The sequence below is a fragment of the Borostomias antarcticus genome (assembly GCF_949987555.1).
Source record: "Borostomias antarcticus genome assembly, chromosome: 33".
In the NCBI taxonomy this organism is placed as follows: Eukaryota; Metazoa; Chordata; class Actinopteri; order Stomiiformes; family Stomiidae; genus Borostomias; species Borostomias antarcticus.
Window position 1 is genome coordinate 1,069,386 of NC_140266.1, and position 17,528 is coordinate 1,086,913.

A 17,528-nucleotide genomic window follows, 5' to 3' on the forward strand; every position below is an offset into this window, starting at 1 on the left:
CAGTATTGCTACAGGCTAGCTACCTAACAGTATTGCTACAGGCTAGCTACCTAACAGTATTGTTACAGGCTAGCTACCTAACAGTATTGCTACAGGCTAGCTACCTAACAGTATTGCTACAGGCTAGCTACCTGCTGACAAGCACTGCTACAGGCTAGCTACCTAACAGTATTGCTACAGGCTAGCTACCTAACAATATTGCTACAGGCTAGCTACCTACCAGTATTGCTACAGGCTAGCTACCTAACAGTTTTGCTACAGGCTAGCTACCTAACAGTTTTGCTGCAGGCTAGCTACCTGCTGACAAGCACTGCTACAGGCTAGCTACCTACCAGTATTGCTACAGGCTAGCTACCTAACAGTATTGCTACAGGCTAGCTACCTAACAGTATTGCTACAGGCTAGCTACCTGCTGACAAGCACTGCTACAGGCTAGCTACCTAACAGTATTGCTACAGGCTAGCTACCTAACAGTATTGCTACAGGCTAGCTACCTACCAGTATTGCTACAGGCTAGCTACCTAACAGTATTTCTACAGGCTAGCTACCTAACAGTTTTGCTACAGGCTAGCTACCTAACAGTTTTGCTACAGGCTAGCTACCTAACAGTATTGCTACAGGCTAGCTACCTAACAATATTGCTACAGGCTAGCTACCTAACAGTATTGCTACAGGCTAGCTACCTAACAGTTTTGCTACAGGCTAGCTACCTAACAGTATTGCTACAGGCTAGCTACCTAACAATATTGCTACAGGCTAGCTACCTAACAGTATTGCTACAGGCTAGCTACCTAACAATATTGCTACAGGCTAGCTACCTAACAGTATTGCTACAGGCTAGCTACCTAACAGTATTGCTACAGGCTAGCTACCTACCAGTATTGCTACAGGCTAGCTACCTAACAGTATTGCTACAGGCTAGCTACCTACCAGTATTGCTACAGGCTAGCTACCTAACAGTATTGCTACAGGCTAGCTACCTCCCATTATTGCTACAGGCTAGCTACCTACCAGTATTGCTACAGGCTAGCTACCTAACAGTATTGCTACAGGCTAGCTACCTGCTAACTGCTGTCCTCCTTCCCAGGGTCCTCCTGAGGGTGAGGATGCTGTACTACCTGAAGGTGGAGGTTCTGGGGGAGGCGGCCAACCAGGCTCTCGAGGGCGTCCCCTCCAGGTACCAACACTGCCTCCCAGCAGCCCTCACACATGGGGCATTTGAACAGCTGACGTACGATGGTCATTGCTAATACGTGTGTGTGTGTGTGTGTGTGCCTGTCTTCCAGTAAACTGGAGGTGGCTCTACCTGACATTGACTACATCGAGGTCCCGGCAGGCTGGTGGGACACGGAGGCAGACAAGTCTCTGCTCATCGGCGTCCACAAACACGGTAGGCCGCTCGCACGCCAGCGCACGCGCTCCAGGAGACGAGGGCATTTGGTGACGGATATAAGACAAACGTGTGTGTGTGTGTGTGTGTGTGTCTCCCAGGGTACGAGCGTTACAACGCCATGTGTGCAGACCCAGACCTCTGCTTCCTGGAGAGGGTGGGAATGCCAGACGTCAGCGCTCTGTCTGCCGAGCAGGGGGGAGGGGAGGTGGTCTCTGACATCACCGACAGGTAGGACACATATACACCAACACGCACACACACACACACACACACACACCAACACACACGTACATCTTACACACACTGTGGGCTAACCGTACCGTCGCATCCCTAGTGAGCAACAAACCCAGCTGTGTTCTCTGTGGTACCGAGCCGTGGATCCCTGTGTTCTCTGTGGTCCTGAGGCGTGGATCCTTGTGTTCTCTGTGGATCCCTGTGTTCTCTGTGGTTCCGAGCCGTGGATCCCTGTGTTCTCTGTGGTTCCGAGCCGTGGATCCCTGTGTTCTCTGTGGTTCCGAGCCGTGGATCCCTGTGTTCTCTGTGGTTCCGAGCTGTGGATCCCTGTGTTCTCTGTGGTTCCGAGCTTTGGATCCCTGTGTTCTCTGTGGATCCCTGTGTTCTCTGTGGTTCCGAGCTGTGGATCCCTGTGTTCTCTGTGGATCCCTGTGTTCTCTGTGGTTCTGAGCTGTGGATCCCTGTGTTCTCTGTGGAACCCCGTGTTCTCTGTGGTCCCGAGCCGTGGAGCCGACTGTGACGCTGTGTCTCCGTGTCCCAGCGTGCTGAAGAGCGAGGACGCGAAGGAGGAGCTGGACAGGATCAAGACGGACGCAGCAGAGGACAGGGACGAGGGGACGGGCCGGCCAGAGGACAGGGACGAGGGGACGGGACGGCCAGACTCCCCCGGGAGCCAGCGCCACAAAGAGACGCCAGTAAGGGACGCCAGGACACAGTTAGAGGGTCTCGGATACGTTGACGTGTCGGTACACAGATGTCTTTACTCTTTGTATGTGTGTGTGTGTGTGTGTGTGCGCGTTCGTGTGCGTGTGCGCGTGTGTGTGTGTGTGTGTGTGTGTGTGCGTGCGCGGGGCAGGAGGAAACGTGTTCCAGCAGCGATGCCACAGACAAGCCCGACAGCGTGGCTCCAGGTGAGATTCAACGTCTCTCTTCTCAGTTTAAAGCACCAGACTGTTCAGATCACCTCAGCTCTCACGGGGCGCAATTAGAGAGGGACTCTGAAACAGCGAGCTGCCTCTACGCTCCAGAGCAAACAAGCAGCCATGTCTGTAGGAGCGTCTGGCCTCAACTGTTCTGAGCACGGAGCTGAACGGTTCCAGTGAAAACGGTTTGGCGCTTATGAACGCGTATTAACACTTATAACGCTTATAAATGCTTATAAACGCTTATAAACGCTTATTAACACTTAGAAACGCTTATAACGCTTATAAACGCCCTTTTTTCGGCACGGTTAGACAGCCGTGATCATTGCAGCAGAACCGTTGGGGTGGGCGGGCTTAACAACCTATAGGTACTCGCCGATTGGTTGCACATTTACCTCAGTTTTGTGACTCTGCATCCGGTCCCTTTACATCCTCGTCCGTAAACTAGGCAGGTAGAGAAGCCAGATCAAAATACCTGAGACTGGACGACACACTTTCACTGACCTACGCGACAAAACCGTCCGAGATCGTCAGTTGGAGCAAAGAGAAACGAGCGCAACAAAACGGAACGCAGAGCCACAACAACAACAACAACTGACGCATGTTTATTAACTCTAGCTTCTTAGCTCTTTTCGTCGTCGGTACGGCGCGTTTCGAAACCCCCTCCATCCGTTTGGAAACGACTGCTACGACCCAGGATGTAATCCCATCTCTCTCTCTCCTCGTCTCCAGACTCCCTCAGCGTGGACCTGGTCCAAGAGGGCGCTGAGGCGCAGGGAGGCGGGGGGGCGGAGCTTCACCTGCACGGCCGGCCCCTCTGGCCGCCAGGCCCCGCCCTCACCGCTCGCCTGCGTCGCCTCATCACGGCCTACCAGCGCTTCACGCGGCGCGAGCCAATCAGGCCCGACTTCCTGTTCCACGACGGGCTGGGGGCGGGACACGGGCCGCTGGCGTGGCAGCTGGGGGAGGAGCTGAGGCGCTGCTCGCTGGGGGCGGAGCCAGACCCCCTCTTCCTGGAGTGGCAGAGGAGGTGATGTCACTGCTACTTCCTGTCATGGGATTGTGTGTGTGTGTTAGTACAACGAGACCTGTGTGTGTGTGTGTGTGTTAGTACAACGAGACCTGTGTGTGTGTGTGTGTGTGTGTGTGTTTGTGTGTTAGTACAACCAGACCTCTGTGTGTGTGTGTGTGTGTGTGTGTGTGTGTGTGTGTGTTAGTACAACGAGACCTGTGTATGTGTCTGTGTGTGTGTTTGTGTGTTAGTACAACCAGACCTCTGTGTGTGTGTGTGTGTGTGTGTGTGTGTGTGTGTGTGTTTGTGTGTGTATTAGTACAACGCGTGTGTGTGTGTGTGTGTGTGTATGCGTGTGCGTGCGTGCGCGTGTGTGCGTGTGTGTGTGTGTGTGTATTAGTACAACCAGACGTGTGCGTGCGTGCGCGTGTGTGTGTGTGTGTGTGTGTGTATTAGTACAACCAGACGTGTGTGTGTGTTTGTTTGCGTACGTGTGTGTGTGTGTGCGTGTGTGTGTGTGTGCGTGTGTGTGTGTGTGCGTGCGTGTGCGTGTTTGTGTGCGTGTGTATCTGAGGTGTGACGTGTGACTGTCCCCTCCTCCCAGGTGGACGCGGCGGGAGCAGGCGGACTTCTACCGGACCGTGTCGTCCTTCGGCGTGGTGTTCGACCCGGAGAGGAAGACCTTCGACTGGAGCCAGTTCAGAGCTCTGGCCCGGCTGGACCGCAAGACTGACCACAGCCTGGAGAGATACTTCTCCAGCTTCGTCTCCATGTGCCGCACGGCCTGCAGACTGCCTCCTAGGAAGGACGAAGGTGAGACCAGCTGGGGGACAGGGAGAGAGAGGAGGAGGGGGGGAGAGGAGGAGAGGAGAGGAGAGGAGAGGAGAGGAGAGGAGAGGAGAGGAGAGGAGAGGGGGGCACAGGAGAGCGGAGGAGGGGGGAGGAGGAGTTCTAGGACAGAAGAGAGAGGAGAGGGGTGAGACTGATTGGTCAAAGTGTCTCACTTGTCAGGTTTCCATGACGTTACGTCACACCGGACGGACGGACATTTAGTCACATTCCTCTTCTACGCTCATTAAAAATCGCTGTATTGAATTCCGCCAGCAGGCGGTTGACCAACCGGCTAGACGTCTTTGCTTTGAAAATGTAATAAAAACCAGTTGAAATATGTAATTAATATGTATATGTAAAGTAAAATAATAAAAAAAACGGAAAAAAAATAAAAATAAATATAATGTAATAAAATATTATATATATATATATATATATATATATATATATATATATAATACAAACTCAACCCCTCCCCCCATGTCCCAGGACCCGTGGACCACGCCCTCTTCATGGAGCCAATCACGGAAGAGCGCGCGGCGAGGACGCTCTACCGCATCGAGCTGCTGCGGAAGATCCGCGAGCAGGTCCTCCGCCACCCGCTGCTGTCCGCCCGTCTGCAGCTGTGCCGGCCCAGCCTGTACCTGCCCGTCTGGTGGGAGTGCGGCAAACACGACCGCGACCTCCTGCTGGGCGCCGCCCGCCACGGCCTCAGCCGCACCGACTACTACATCCTCAACGACCCCCAGCTCTGCTTCCTGGAGGCGCACCGCAACTACGTCCAGAAGGAGAGCCAGCAGGGCTACGCCCACCACCTCCACCACCACCACCACCATCATCACCACCTGGGCCCCCCGGCCGCGCACCCCCACCTCCACGCGCACTGCTGCCCGCCGTACGACACCAGCCTGGGGCACTGCCACTCCCCCCAGCCGCCCGAGTACCACCCGCCCGCCGCCCACCACCCGGCGGCGCCCTCCCCCTCCTCGCACCACCCCCACCTCCACCAGGGCCCGACGGACGCCGGGGGCCCCGAGCCAGGGGTTGGTCTGGGGATGGTGCCCGGGGCCAGGGAGGGCTTCCTGGACTGCCCCCCTCTGGAGGAGACCCTTGACCTGGCCTCGCTGCACCACGACCCCCTGGCGTCCGACCCGGACCCGCTGGGCGGGGGCAAGGCGTCGAAGGACGGCCACAGCGGCTTCCCCTTCAACTCGGCCACGGCGGGGCAGAGCATGCTGAACTCGTACGGCGTGGGGGCGGAGTCCATGGCGGGGAAGCTGAGCATGCTGAACCCGTACGGCGTGGGGGCGGAGTCGATGGCGGGGAAGCTGCGAAACGACGTGCTGGTCGGTCAGCAGGGCTCGTCCGAGGAGACGGGCCTCCTGGCACCGTCCGTGCGGCTTGACCAGCTGCAGGCGCCCTGGGAGACGGGCGACCACGCCAGCCCCACGCACCACATGTTCAACGAGTCGGACGCCATTCTGGGGCCGCCCGCCCTGGAGGCGGGGTTTCTGGAGGAGGAGGAGGAGGAGGGGCAGGGGAGGGACGGGGGAGGAGGGGAGGAGACTTTGGAGGACTGCCTCGGCCTCCCGCCCCCCTCCTCTCCCTCTCACCCACCCGGGGGAGAGCCCCTCCCCTCCAGCTTCCTGCTCTTCAAGGTAGGCCTGGGCCCTGTCTCAATACTGTTAGAATGAAGCTTTTCTCTCCTGGCTTGGGCCCTGTCTCAATACTGGTAGAATGAAGCTTTTCTCTCCTAGCCTGGGCCCTGTCTCAATACTGTTAGAATGAAGCTTTTCTCTCCTAGACTGGGACCTGTCTCAATACTGTTAGAATGAAGCATTTCTCTCCTGGCTTGGGCCCTGTCTCAATACTGGTAGAATGAAGCTTTTCTCTCCTAGACTGGGCCCTGTCTCAATACTGTTAGAATGAAGCTTTTCTCTCCTAGACTGGGACCTGTCTCAATACTGTTAGAATGAAGCATTTCTCTCCTAGACTGGGCCCTGTCTCAATACTGGTAGAATGAAGCTTTTCTCTCCTAGCCTGGGCCCTGTCTCAATACTGTTAGGATGAAGCATTTCTCTTTGGGCCAGGGGCGTCTCAATACTGTTTAGCAGTCTCAAATCAACCCATAAGCTGTACACCCTATGCAATTGAGGAGGTCTGAAGGCAGTTAAGGCAGTAAGGCTTGGTTAAATGAAGGAAGTGATCGGGATTCCAACCAGCCAATCACAGGGCTAGAAGAAGTGAGAGGTGGACTTGTGTGCAGTCTTATCGTCATGTCTGACCCTAACCCTGTCCTTCTGTCCGTCCTCCAGGACATCGGCGTGAGCGAGGAGCCCAGCGAGGAGCAGACTGACCTGTCTGCGAGCCCCCCTCCCCCCTACGTACCCCCTCCCCCCCTCTCCCTCTCCGACATCACCCGCCACAAGCTCAGCCACGGGGACGACGTCACCGACGCCCTCGCTAACCACAACCAGGGGGTGGAGCCGGCGTTTGAGTTTGACAAGGAGGAGGAGGAGCTGTCCAGAGACAGCCAGGGGCTAGAGGGGGAGGGGCACGGCATGGAGGGGGCGGACCATACTCTGGAAGGGGAGGAGCAAAGCATGGAAGGGGCGGAGCAGAGCCTGAGTCTGCAGGCCACAGGTGAGGCCTACCCCGGGCCCGAGGACCAGGGGCTGGCCTGTGAGGACGACCCAGCCCTGGAACAGCATTACCAGGGCGGGATGGAGGAGACGGCCATGGTCTCCCCCCAGGTCGGGGACCTGGTGGCTGGAGAGGAGCCCGAGGAGCAGGAGGAGGAGGAGGCCATGGAGGTAGATGCCTCTCTAGAAGGACCAGAGCTGGAAGGAGGCCTGGATGGCTCCAGAGAGGGTCTGCCGAACGGGTCTGAAGGAGAGGGAGAGGCAGGGTCTCGGGGTAGCCCAACGGAGGGGCTGGTTCCTCCGGCCTGGGGTCAGGAGCTGCTGGAGGAACAGCCAGACCTGGAGGAACCTGGAGTGGAACCCGGTCACCGGACGACCGCAGCCCAGGAGGCGGGGGCCTTCCTCGAACCCCTCCAGGGACAGTACCGCCTCGGACTGGAGGGGTTCTGTGACGGGGTGGCAGAACCTGAGAGAACGGTCGCAGAAAGCGGACCCGCGGACCCCTCCACCGGCCAGACCCCCTCGTGTCTCCTCGCCCCGCCCCCTCACCCAGCCCTGAGCCTCCAGCACCCTGACCCACCGGCCCCCCAGGAGGACGGAGAGGCCCGGCTGAAGATGGAGCCATGCGTGCTGCAGGAGAACTGTGGGGGTCTGGAGGATGGAGGTCTGGAGGATGGAGGTCTAGAGGATGCCAGTGCGGCTGAAGAAGGCTTCTCTGGTCTGGGTCCCGACGGCGCCAACGCCAGGCCCGATGAGGCCGAGCTCTCCCTGGATCCGGACAGCGAGGTCAAGCCTGACCCCGGCAGAACGCAGCTGTCCATCAAGACTGAGAGCCTGGAGACCAAGCCTGAAGCTGTGGAGTTCCCTCTGGACCCAGACGGCATGGAGGTCAAACCAGACTTGTTCTCCGTGAAGCCTGAAGACATGGAGGAGGAGGAGGAGGAGGACGACGAAGACGAGAAACCCCGCCTGGTCTTCTCTTTGAAGACGGAGGACGCTGAAGCCAAGCCTGACGGGCTGCTGTACCAGGTGAAGCCGGAAGGCCTGGTCTACTGTATGAAACCAGAAGGCCTGGTCTACCACGTGAAGCCCGAGAGGTTGGGGACCAAGGCGGAGCTCCTGGAGGCTGACAGCACGGTCCTCAGCCCCAAACTGGAGCAGCAAGACGGCCTGGAGATCAAGGAGCAGGTCAAAGAGGAGACCAGGACGCCAGGTACCATAGCAGGGAGCAGCTGTTGATCAGGGGTTCAGATGTCATTACGACAGGCTGTAAACTAAACTTGGACCCTGGTAGAGATGTAACGTTAACCAGTATAATGATAAACCATGATGAAATCCGATTAAATTTACACCTACAGGAGCTTTTCTGACATGCTATTCTAAATTCATAGGTATTAATATGGAGTCGATCCCCCTTTGCAGATATAACAGCTTCCGCTCTTCTGGGAAGGCTTTGTGGGAGGTTTTGGAGTGTCTGTGGGAGTAATTGCCCATTCATCCAGTTTGTGAGGTCAGACACTGATGTTGGACGAGAGGGCCTTACATCACCAAGCGCAATGCCCAAGCGTTGGATGGAGTGGTGTAAAGCGTTGGATGGAGTGGTGTAAAGAGTTGGATGGAGTGGTGTAAAGCGTTGGATGGAGTGGTGTAAAGAGTTGGATGGAGTGGTGTAAAGCGTTGGATGGAGTGGTGTAAAGCGTTGGATGGAGTGGTGTAAAGAGTTGGATGGAGTGGTGTAAAGCGTTGGATGGAGTGGTGTAAAGAGTTGGATGGAGTGGTGTAAAGCGTTGGATGGAGTGGTGTAAAGAGTTGGATGGAGTGGTGTAAAGAGTTGGATGGAGTGGTGTAAAGAGTTGGATGGAGTGGTGTAAAGCACGCCGCCACTGGACTCTGGAGCAGTGGAAATGTGTTCTGTGGAGTGACGATTCTCACTTCTCTATCTGGCAGTCTGATGGACGAGTCTGGGTTGGGCGCATGCCAGGAGGACGTTACCTGCCTGACTGTATTGTGCCGACTATAAAGTTTGGTGGAGGAGGGATAATGGTCTGGGGTTGTTTTTCTGGGGTTGGCCTAGACCCCTTAGTTCCAGTGAAGGGAAATGTTGATGCTTCAGATTACCAAGACATTTTGACGATTCTGTGCTTCTAACTTTGTGGGAACAGTTTGGGGAAGACCCTTTTCTGTTCCAGCGCGACTGTGCCCCAGTGCACAAAGCAAGGTCCATAAAGGAATGGTTGGGTCAGGTTGGTGTGGAAGAACTTGACCGACCCGCACAGAGACCTGACCTCGACCCCATCGAACACCTTTGGGATGAACTAGAACGGAGATAGCAAGCTAGGCCCTCTCGTCCAACATCAGTGTCTGACCTCACAAATGCTCTTATGGATGAATGGGCAAAAATTCCCACAGACGCACTCGGAAATCTGGTAGAAATCCTTCCCAGAAGAGTGGAAGCTGTTCTACTGTAGCTCCATAATCCCTATGACTTAAAGGACAATGCTCGTTTTTGACAACCTGGACCTTATTTACGACATATTATAAGACGTTTGACTCACCGAGATCACTTTGGTGTAGTTCGGAGGCATGTAGAAGAAATGTAAAATCCAGCGCGAGCCAGTATATCCATGTAATGGCGGTGATCGGGGCAACAGGAATGCAGCTTCTAAAAATCTATTTTCTGCCGCGAAACGGTTGTTTTCATCAATCTGTCTGGATGGATTGCTAGTTGTGCTTACATAGAGCATAACTGTTGTGGTTTTCACATGCCATGATCTTTAGAAACGTCTTTCGAAACTAAATAGCTTCCTCACTTGCTCCAGCACTTATGCGCACAGCGCGCAATCGTCAAACGTCTTATAATATGTCGTAAATAAGGTCCAGGTTGTCAAAAACGAGCATTGTCCTTTAAGAATGGGATGTCTAAAAGCTCCTGTAGGTGTAATGTGTAGGTGTCCCAATACTTTTGTCTATATAGTATACAATTGTATTAGTGGTTTTCAATATAAAACTTGGTGAAAGAATTTCAGTGTGTATCAGTAGTTTTTTGAACATTTTCAGCACATCTTAACAATACCACGATACTACTGATAACCGTGATAATTTTGGTCACTATAATCATGATGTGAAAATGTCCGTTACATCTCTAGATGGGTTAGAGATGAGAGCTCTCATATCCTGTTCAATGAATGGCTTTTGCGTCTGTGTGGGCAGTAGCCTAGTTTGGTATGATGGTATGATGGTGGTCATCTCCTCAAGCAGATCCCTTTCTCCTCATCCTCCAGGCCCAGTAGAGAGCTACGTGGAGGCCCCCAGGTACGCCACGGGCTCCCTGTCGATGTGTGACCTGGCCGACAGCCTCCATGACACCAGGGAGCCAACCATCGCTCAGCTGCTGCAGGAGAAAGCCCTCTACTCCTTCTCCGATTGGCCGAAGGTACTGTCCATCAGTCCGGCCTCGTCTAACTAGCATTGTCGGTCAAACATCGGACAGATGGGTCAAAACCTTTGGCATTTTGTTAGTCTGTGGACTATGGGTTATGTCTGGACATTTTGTGTTTATTGTGTTTTATCACGATTTATAAACGAGCACATCTTTACTATCTGCTCTCCTATTGGCTAAAGGTACAAGGTGTGCATTTCGAAGATGGTGGGACATGTCCTCAGACCCGGTGTGTCCCCCCCCCCCTCTGTCCCACAGGACCGCGTGATCATCAACCGTCTGGACAGCATCTGCCACGCCATCCTGAAGGGGAAGTGGCCGTCGTCCAGTCAGCAGTACGAGTCCCCCGGCTCCCTGGCCAACGCCTGCCCCCCCGCCGGCCACGCCCTGACCCAACACCCCCCCCAACACCACCACCTCCTCGCCCAGCAGAGGCCCACCTACCTGCCCGCCGGCCCCCGCCTCCCACAGCCCTCCCCCGGCCTCGGCTACAGCCTCCCCCCCCCGCTCACACGCCTGCCCAAGGTGACCACGCCCCCCTACGACCACGCCCCTCGGTCCATACCGACGGGCGCCGTATTGGAATATCACACCGCATCCCGTGACGCCCGTGTCTATATATCTCTGTTACGTGTGTGATGTCACCCCCCTCTGTCCCGTTGTTCTCATGGTAACGCTCTCTCATTCTTGTCCTCCGTCCCTCCATTCTTGTCCTCTGTCCAGTACCGGCCGCGCGGAGGCTGGCGGCTCACTTCCTTGCCTCTGTTGCAGGAGCGGCTAGTGGCGCCGCCCTACCTGCCGGAGCTGAAGCGCGGCCGGCGAGCCTACGACTACGAGGCCGCCGCCGCCGAAGCCCTGGCCAAGCCCTGCCACGCCCCGGATAAGATGGCGCCGGTGGTGGCCCCGCCCACCCCCACCACCACCACCACCTCCTCCTCGTCCTCCTCCTCGTCTTCCTCCTCCCACCGGGGCGGGGCCATGCTGATTAACGGGTGGCAGGAGGCGGCCATGGACCTGTCCAAGCCCGGCGAGCTGGCCATGGGGCCCGGGGAGACGGGGGCGCGCCTCGGCCACCACCAGGCGCTCCCCCCCCCCTCCTCCTCCGCCCACAAGCTGCCCCCGTCGCTGGGCGGCATGGGGGGGCTGGCGGGCGCCGTGGCGGGCGCCGTGGGCATGGACATGGCGGGCATCCTGCAGGCGGGGCTGATCCACCCGGTCACCGGGCAGATCGTGAACGGGAGCCTGCGGCGCGACGACGCCATGCTGAGGAGGAGGAGAGGGAGGAGGAGGAACGTGGAGGCCACGGACGCGGGGTTCAAGAGCCCCGGGATGGAGGCGCAGGTGGGGGGGGGGACAGGGACAGTCTCTGGGTCATAAGAGGTGTAAAAAAAAAAAAATCAAAAGGCAGCCACATGTACACTCATGAAGTATTCTTTCTCTCTCTCTCTCTCTCTCTCTCTCTCTCTCTCTCTCTCTCTCTTCTTCTCCCTCTCTCTGTCGCCTTCTCTCTCTCTCTCTGTTTTCTCTCTCCCTCTCCCTCCCTCTCTCTCTCCCTCTCCCTCCCTCTCTCTCTCTCTCTCTCTCCCTCTCCCTCTCTGTCGCCTTCTCTCTCTCTCCCTCCCTCTCTCTCTCTCTCCCTCTCCCTCTCTGTCGCCTTCTCTCCCTCTCCCTCTCCCTCTCCCTCTCCCTCTCCCTCTCCCTCTCCCTCTCTCTCCCCCCCAACAGGGCAGGGTGGAGGGCATCAGCCACTCGGCGGTCTCCTCCTCCACCTCCTCCCCCTCGCCGCAAGAGCGCCTCCCCGGCACCTCCACCCCCACCTCCTCCTCCTCCACCCAGGCCCAGACCCAGCCAGAGGTGGTGGCCATAGACCGAGAGGCGGCCAGTAAGGGCCTGTTGGAGTGGCTCAGACAGAACCCCAACTACAGCATGGAGCTGCCTGCGTTCACACACGTGAGTCCCGTGACGGTTCGGCCCCGGGCGTCTCCTCGTCTGACGGACGAGCAGCAACACGTCGGGCCTCGGGGCGGGGTGGGGTGGGGTGGTAGTTTGAGGGTGATGATGTACAAACCGTAGTCCTGTGTCCGTTAAAGCTAGCCTCGTGTCCTATATCAATCTGGTTGATATGATATGATGATATGATATTTTCATTTATAATGCGCCCCCCATCCAACTTGATTCAGTAGCCGTTCTGTAATGGACTCTGTGTGTGTGTGTTAGTGTGGTTCTGGCTGACCCATAGTGGTTCTGTAATGGACTGTGTGTGTGTGTGTGTTAGTGCGGTTCTGGCTGACCCGTAGTGGTTCTGTAATGGACTGTGTGTGTGTGTTAGTGCGGTTCTGGCTGACCCATAGCGGTTCTGTAATGGACTGTGTGTGTGTGTGTTAGTGCGGTTCTGGCTGACTCAGTAGTGGTTCTGTAATGGACTGTGTGTGTGTGTGTGTTAGTGCGGTTCTGGCTGACCCATTGTGGTTCTGTAATGGACTGTGTGTGTGTGTGTGTTAGTGCGGTTCTGGCTGACCCATTGTGGTTCTGTAATGGACTGTGTGTGTGTGTGTTAGTGCGGTTCTGGCTGACCCATAGCGGTTCTGTAATGGACTGTGTGTGTGTGTGTTAGTGCGGTTCTGGCTGACCCATTGTGGTTCTGTAATGGACTGTGTGTGTGTTAGTGCGGTTCTGGCTGACCCATAGTGGTTCTGTAATGGACTGTGTGTGTGTGTGTGTTAGTGCGGTTCTGGCTGACCCATAGTGGTTCTGTAATGGACTGTGTGTGTGTGTGTTAGTGCGGTTCTGGCTGACCCATAGTGGTTCTGTAATGGACTGTGTGTGTGTGTTAGTGCGGTTCTGGCTGACCCATAGCGGTTCTGTAATGGACTGTGTGTGTGTGTTAGTGCGGTTCTGGCTGACCCATTGTGGTTCTGTAATGGACTGTGTGTGTGTGTGTTAGTGCGGTTCTGGCTGACTCAGTAGTGGTTCTGTAATGGACTGTGTGTGTGTGTGTTAGTGCGGTTCTGGCTGACCCATAGCGGTTCTGTAATGGACTGTGTGTGTGTGTGTTAGTGCGGTTCTGGCTGACTCAGTAGTGGTTCTGTAATGGACTGTGTGTGTGTGTGTGTGTGTGTGTGTGTGTGTGTTAGTGCGGTTCTGGCTGACCCATAGCGGTTCTGTAATGGACTGTGTGTGTGTGTGTTAGTGCGGTTCTGGCTGACCCATTGTGGTTCTGTAATGGACTGTGTGTGTGTGTGTTAGTGCGGTTCTGGCTGACTCAGTAGTGGTTCTGTAATGGACTGTGTGTGTGTTAGTGCGGTTCTGGCTGACCCATAGTGGTTCTGTAATGGACTGTGTGTGTGTGTGTGTTAGTGCGGTTCTGGCTGACCCATAGCGGTTCTGTAATGGACTGTGTGTGTGTGTGTTAGTGCGGTTCTGGCTGACCCGTAGCGGTTCTGTAATGGACTGTGTGTGTGTGTGTTAGTGTGGTTCTGGCTGACCCATAGCGGTTCTGTAATGGACTGTGTGTGTGTGTGTTAGTGCGGTTCTGGCTGACCCGTAGCGGTTCTGTAATGGACTGTGTGTGTGTGTGTTAGTGCGGTTCTGGCTGACCCGTAGCGGTTCTGTCTGTGCCCTAGTCTGGAGCGGGTCTTCTTCATGGCCTGGTGGAGCGGCCCAAGCAGAGGAGGCACCGCTGCAAAGACCCCACCAAGCTGGACGTCAACAGTCTGACCGGCGAGGAGAGGGTCCCTGTGGTGCACCGGAGTACCGGGCGCAGGGTAACACACACACACACACACACACACACACACACACACACTCTCTCTATCTCTATCTCTCTCTCTCTCTCTCTCTAATTTTGTGCTTTTCTGTGCTACTGTGGGTGTGTGTGTGTGTGTGTGGGGGGGGTTGTTTGTGGTTGTCTTTTAAGACGATAACTGCTGTTTAAATGTGGGTGCTGTTTAGTGTTTCGTAAGGATGTCTCAATAAAGAGCATCAAAAGTAAAAGTATCTCTCTCTCTCTCAACTTCTCTAGTCTTCTCTATTTTGAAAAGACCAGCAGTAGCTATCTGAGGCATTTTGCATCTTCTCTTACCGTTCTGTTGCCATTCGCCTGCATGTCTGCTTGTTACAGCTAGGGGGCGCCATGGCCCCAGCCATAAAGGAGCTGTCTCGCTGGCTGGATGCCAACTCTGAGTACTGTGTGGCACCAGACTGGGCAGAGGTGGTCAAACACTCTGTGAGTATCTCTCTCTCTCTCTCTCTCTCCCTCTCTCTTTCAGGCTGTTCCTCTTTTCTGCAGAAGCTCTGTTCAATTTCTGTAGCCTGTATAGTCTAGGGGTGGGTCCAATTAATCGATTAATCGTTGATGAGGGTCAATGTCGATTATTGGTCACTATTCGATTTTGGTCAAATTGTGGTCATTCATATTTTTTCATTCAAATGAACACGTCCTTTGAAAAATATATTTAAACTGAACTAATGTCATCATTCGTTCTGTAGCGCTGGATTGATTGGAACGGGGGCTTAATTACAGCGTCAAAAAACGATTAATCGATTAGTCGTTCGTACCACCCACTGATTAATCGACTATGAAAAATGTGAGTTGTGCACATCCCTAGTATAGACTTCAAGCTCATCCCTAGTATAGACTTCAAGCTCATCCCTAGTATAGACTTCAAGCTCATCCCTAGTATAGACTTCAAGCTCATCCCTAGTATAGACTTCAAGCTCATCCCTAGTATAGACTTCAAGCTCATCCCTAGTATAGACTTCAATGCTCATCCCTAGTATAGACTTCAATGCTCATCCCTAGTATAGACTTCAATGCTCATCCCTAGTATAGACTTCAATGCTCATCCCTAGTATAGACTTCAAGCTCATCCCTAGTATAGACTTCAAGCTCATCCCTAGTATAGACTTCAAGCTCATCCCTAGTATAGACTTCAAGCTCATCCCTAGTATAGACTTCAAGCTCATCCCAAGTATAGACTTCAAGCTCATCCCAAGTATAGACTTCAAGCTCATCCCAAGTATAGACTTCAATGCTCATCCCTAGTATAGACTTCAAGCTCATCCCTAGTATAGACTTCAAGCTCATCCCAAGTATAGACTTCAATGCTCATCCCTAGTATAGACTTCAAGCTCATCCCTAGTATAGACTTCAAGCTCATCCCAAGTATAGACTTCAATGCTCATCCCTAGTATAGACTTCAAGCTCATCCCTAGTATAGACTTCAAGCTCATCCTCTATGTGCAGATAAACCCTTCCTTCCGCTGACTCTTCCTCTGTCCAATCCCGCGTGCCGTTGGTCTCAGGGCTTCCTGCCGGAGGGGAAGTTCGCCCGCATCCTGACGGAGCCCGTCAACCGCGACCCGGGTTCCCGCCGCAGGGGGCGTCGGCCCCGCAGCGAGATGCCCAAGCCCCTCCTCTCGGACACGCCGTCCGGCCTGGCCCCGCCCCTCTTCATGAACGGCGGTCTGATCGGCAGCATGGACGGTCTGGTCGGCCTCCAGAACCTGCACGGCGTCCCCGGCCTGCCATTGGCCAGTTTGATGACGGGCTTCCCCCACGGGTTCGCCATCCCCGGCGGCGAGGACGCCAAGAACGGCCTGAGCATGCTACCCATGATGCTCCACGGCGTCCCGCACGGCGCCGTGCCACAGCACATGTTCAGCGTGGCCGGGATGATGTCATCGCAGGCCCCGCCCCTCTCCAGCTCCGCCCCCAGCTCCTCCTCTTCCTCCTCCTCGGCGGTCGTGATGACCGCCTCCGCCGCCGGCTCGTTGTCGGCCATTAGCTCCGCCCCTCGCAGCTCCTCTGCCTCTGCGGCCGAGTCCCCCTCCCCCGGGGGAGGGGCCGAGAGGAGGAGGGAGGAGAGGCAGGGGGAGGGGCGGTCCGGGTCGGTGGTCAGCCATAGCGTGGCGTCCATCACCACCTCCGCCCCCACCTCCAGCAGCGCGGGCGGGAGTCACCTCACCTTCAACCCTTTCCTGCTGCCGGGCGTGTCCCACGGCCTGCTCTACCCCCACATGTTCCTGTCCCCGGGGGGCCTCATGACCCTGCCGGGCCTGGCCCCCAGCCACGACCCCCCCAGCCCGCGCCGGAGGAGGAAGAGGGCCACCCTAGCGCCGACGGACGAGGAGCACGGCGCCCGGGACGCCCCCGGAGACGAGGGGAGCAGAGGAGGCGGAGGGGAGGCCGGGCGGGAGGCCAGGGGCCGGGAGGAGAGCCCGGCGCCAGACTCCAGCGACCCCCCGGGTCCCGACGTGCGGGGGGAGGAGGAGAAGAGAGCGGAGGAGAAAGGGGAGGAGCCCGAGCGGGGGATGGAGGAGAGGAGAGAGACTGAGGAGAGACAACCAGAAGAGGAGGAGAAAGAGTCTATGAGGGTGGAGGATTCACAGTAGAGCTCGTCTACCCCTCCGTTCCCGGCTCCCTCCCTCCTTTCTAACTGTGCAACAATGTAAAGTTCGTGCCGTGTCAGTCGATGTCCATGTATAGACTTTTATTACTGTAAGTCCCCCTGTCCATGTTTCTAGAGACCTGCTACCCAGACTGTACCCCCCTCATCCTCCATTCTACATGCCCATGCGGACGGGACGGACACACACACACACACACACGCGCACGTGAGGGCCGCAGCTCCGCATTGTCGGGACGGTGAAGGAGGCAGGGAGCCCGAGGACGCCCGGAACGGTAACGGCTGTTACAGACTGGTACGGCCCCCGGAGACACACCTGGTACTTCCTGGTTACAGGTACCTGGTATATCGCGGTTATAGACTGGTTATGGACACACCTGGTATGGCCTGGTTAGAGGGACGCCTGGTATTTCGGAATGCGAGACCGGGTGTGGTCAGAATGACCGCCGGCGCCCGGCTGACGTCTGGTTGTCAGCCGGTGGAGAGGCGTGGTGTGGAGAGGCGTGGCGTAGAGGGGCGTGGCGCAGAGGGGCGTGGCGTAGAGAGGCGTGGCGTAGAGGGGCGTGGCGTAGAGGGGTGTGGTGTAGGAGCTGTAGACGCCGCTCCCTAGCATCGCACAAACACGCTGGTCTAGATAGACGGCTACT

At 55.9% G+C, this 17,528-nt stretch overlaps 1 protein-coding gene across 1 annotated transcript in view; it reads left to right on the forward strand.

Annotated features, from left to right (window-relative positions):
- chd6 (chromodomain helicase DNA binding protein 6) overlaps positions 1-17,310 on the forward strand; it is a gene marked incomplete at its 5' end in the record, with an annotated part of 43,511 nt that extends 26,201 nt beyond the window's left edge. Inside the window, 16 exons of the mRNA XM_084460690.1 lie at positions 1,088-1,177; positions 1,287-1,390; positions 1,492-1,621; positions 2,169-2,322; positions 2,484-2,538; positions 3,283-3,580; positions 4,167-4,375; positions 4,883-6,051; positions 6,709-8,248; positions 10,317-10,468; positions 10,733-10,999; positions 11,198-11,815; positions 12,200-12,424; positions 14,098-14,238; positions 14,595-14,699; positions 15,779-17,310. Coding sequence (XP_084316816.1) covers positions 1,088-1,177; positions 1,287-1,390; positions 1,492-1,621; positions 2,169-2,322; positions 2,484-2,538; positions 3,283-3,580; positions 4,167-4,375; positions 4,883-6,051; positions 6,709-8,248; positions 10,317-10,468; positions 10,733-10,999; positions 11,198-11,815; positions 12,200-12,424; positions 14,098-14,238; positions 14,595-14,699; positions 15,779-16,867 — 6,346 coding nt within the window. The 3' untranslated portion in view covers positions 16,868-17,310. The remainder of the gene's footprint in view (positions 1-1,087; positions 1,178-1,286; positions 1,391-1,491; positions 1,622-2,168; positions 2,323-2,483; positions 2,539-3,282; positions 3,581-4,166; positions 4,376-4,882; positions 6,052-6,708; positions 8,249-10,316; positions 10,469-10,732; positions 11,000-11,197; positions 11,816-12,199; positions 12,425-14,097; positions 14,239-14,594; positions 14,700-15,778) is intronic.
- Positions 17,311-17,528: the final 218 nt, after the last annotated feature.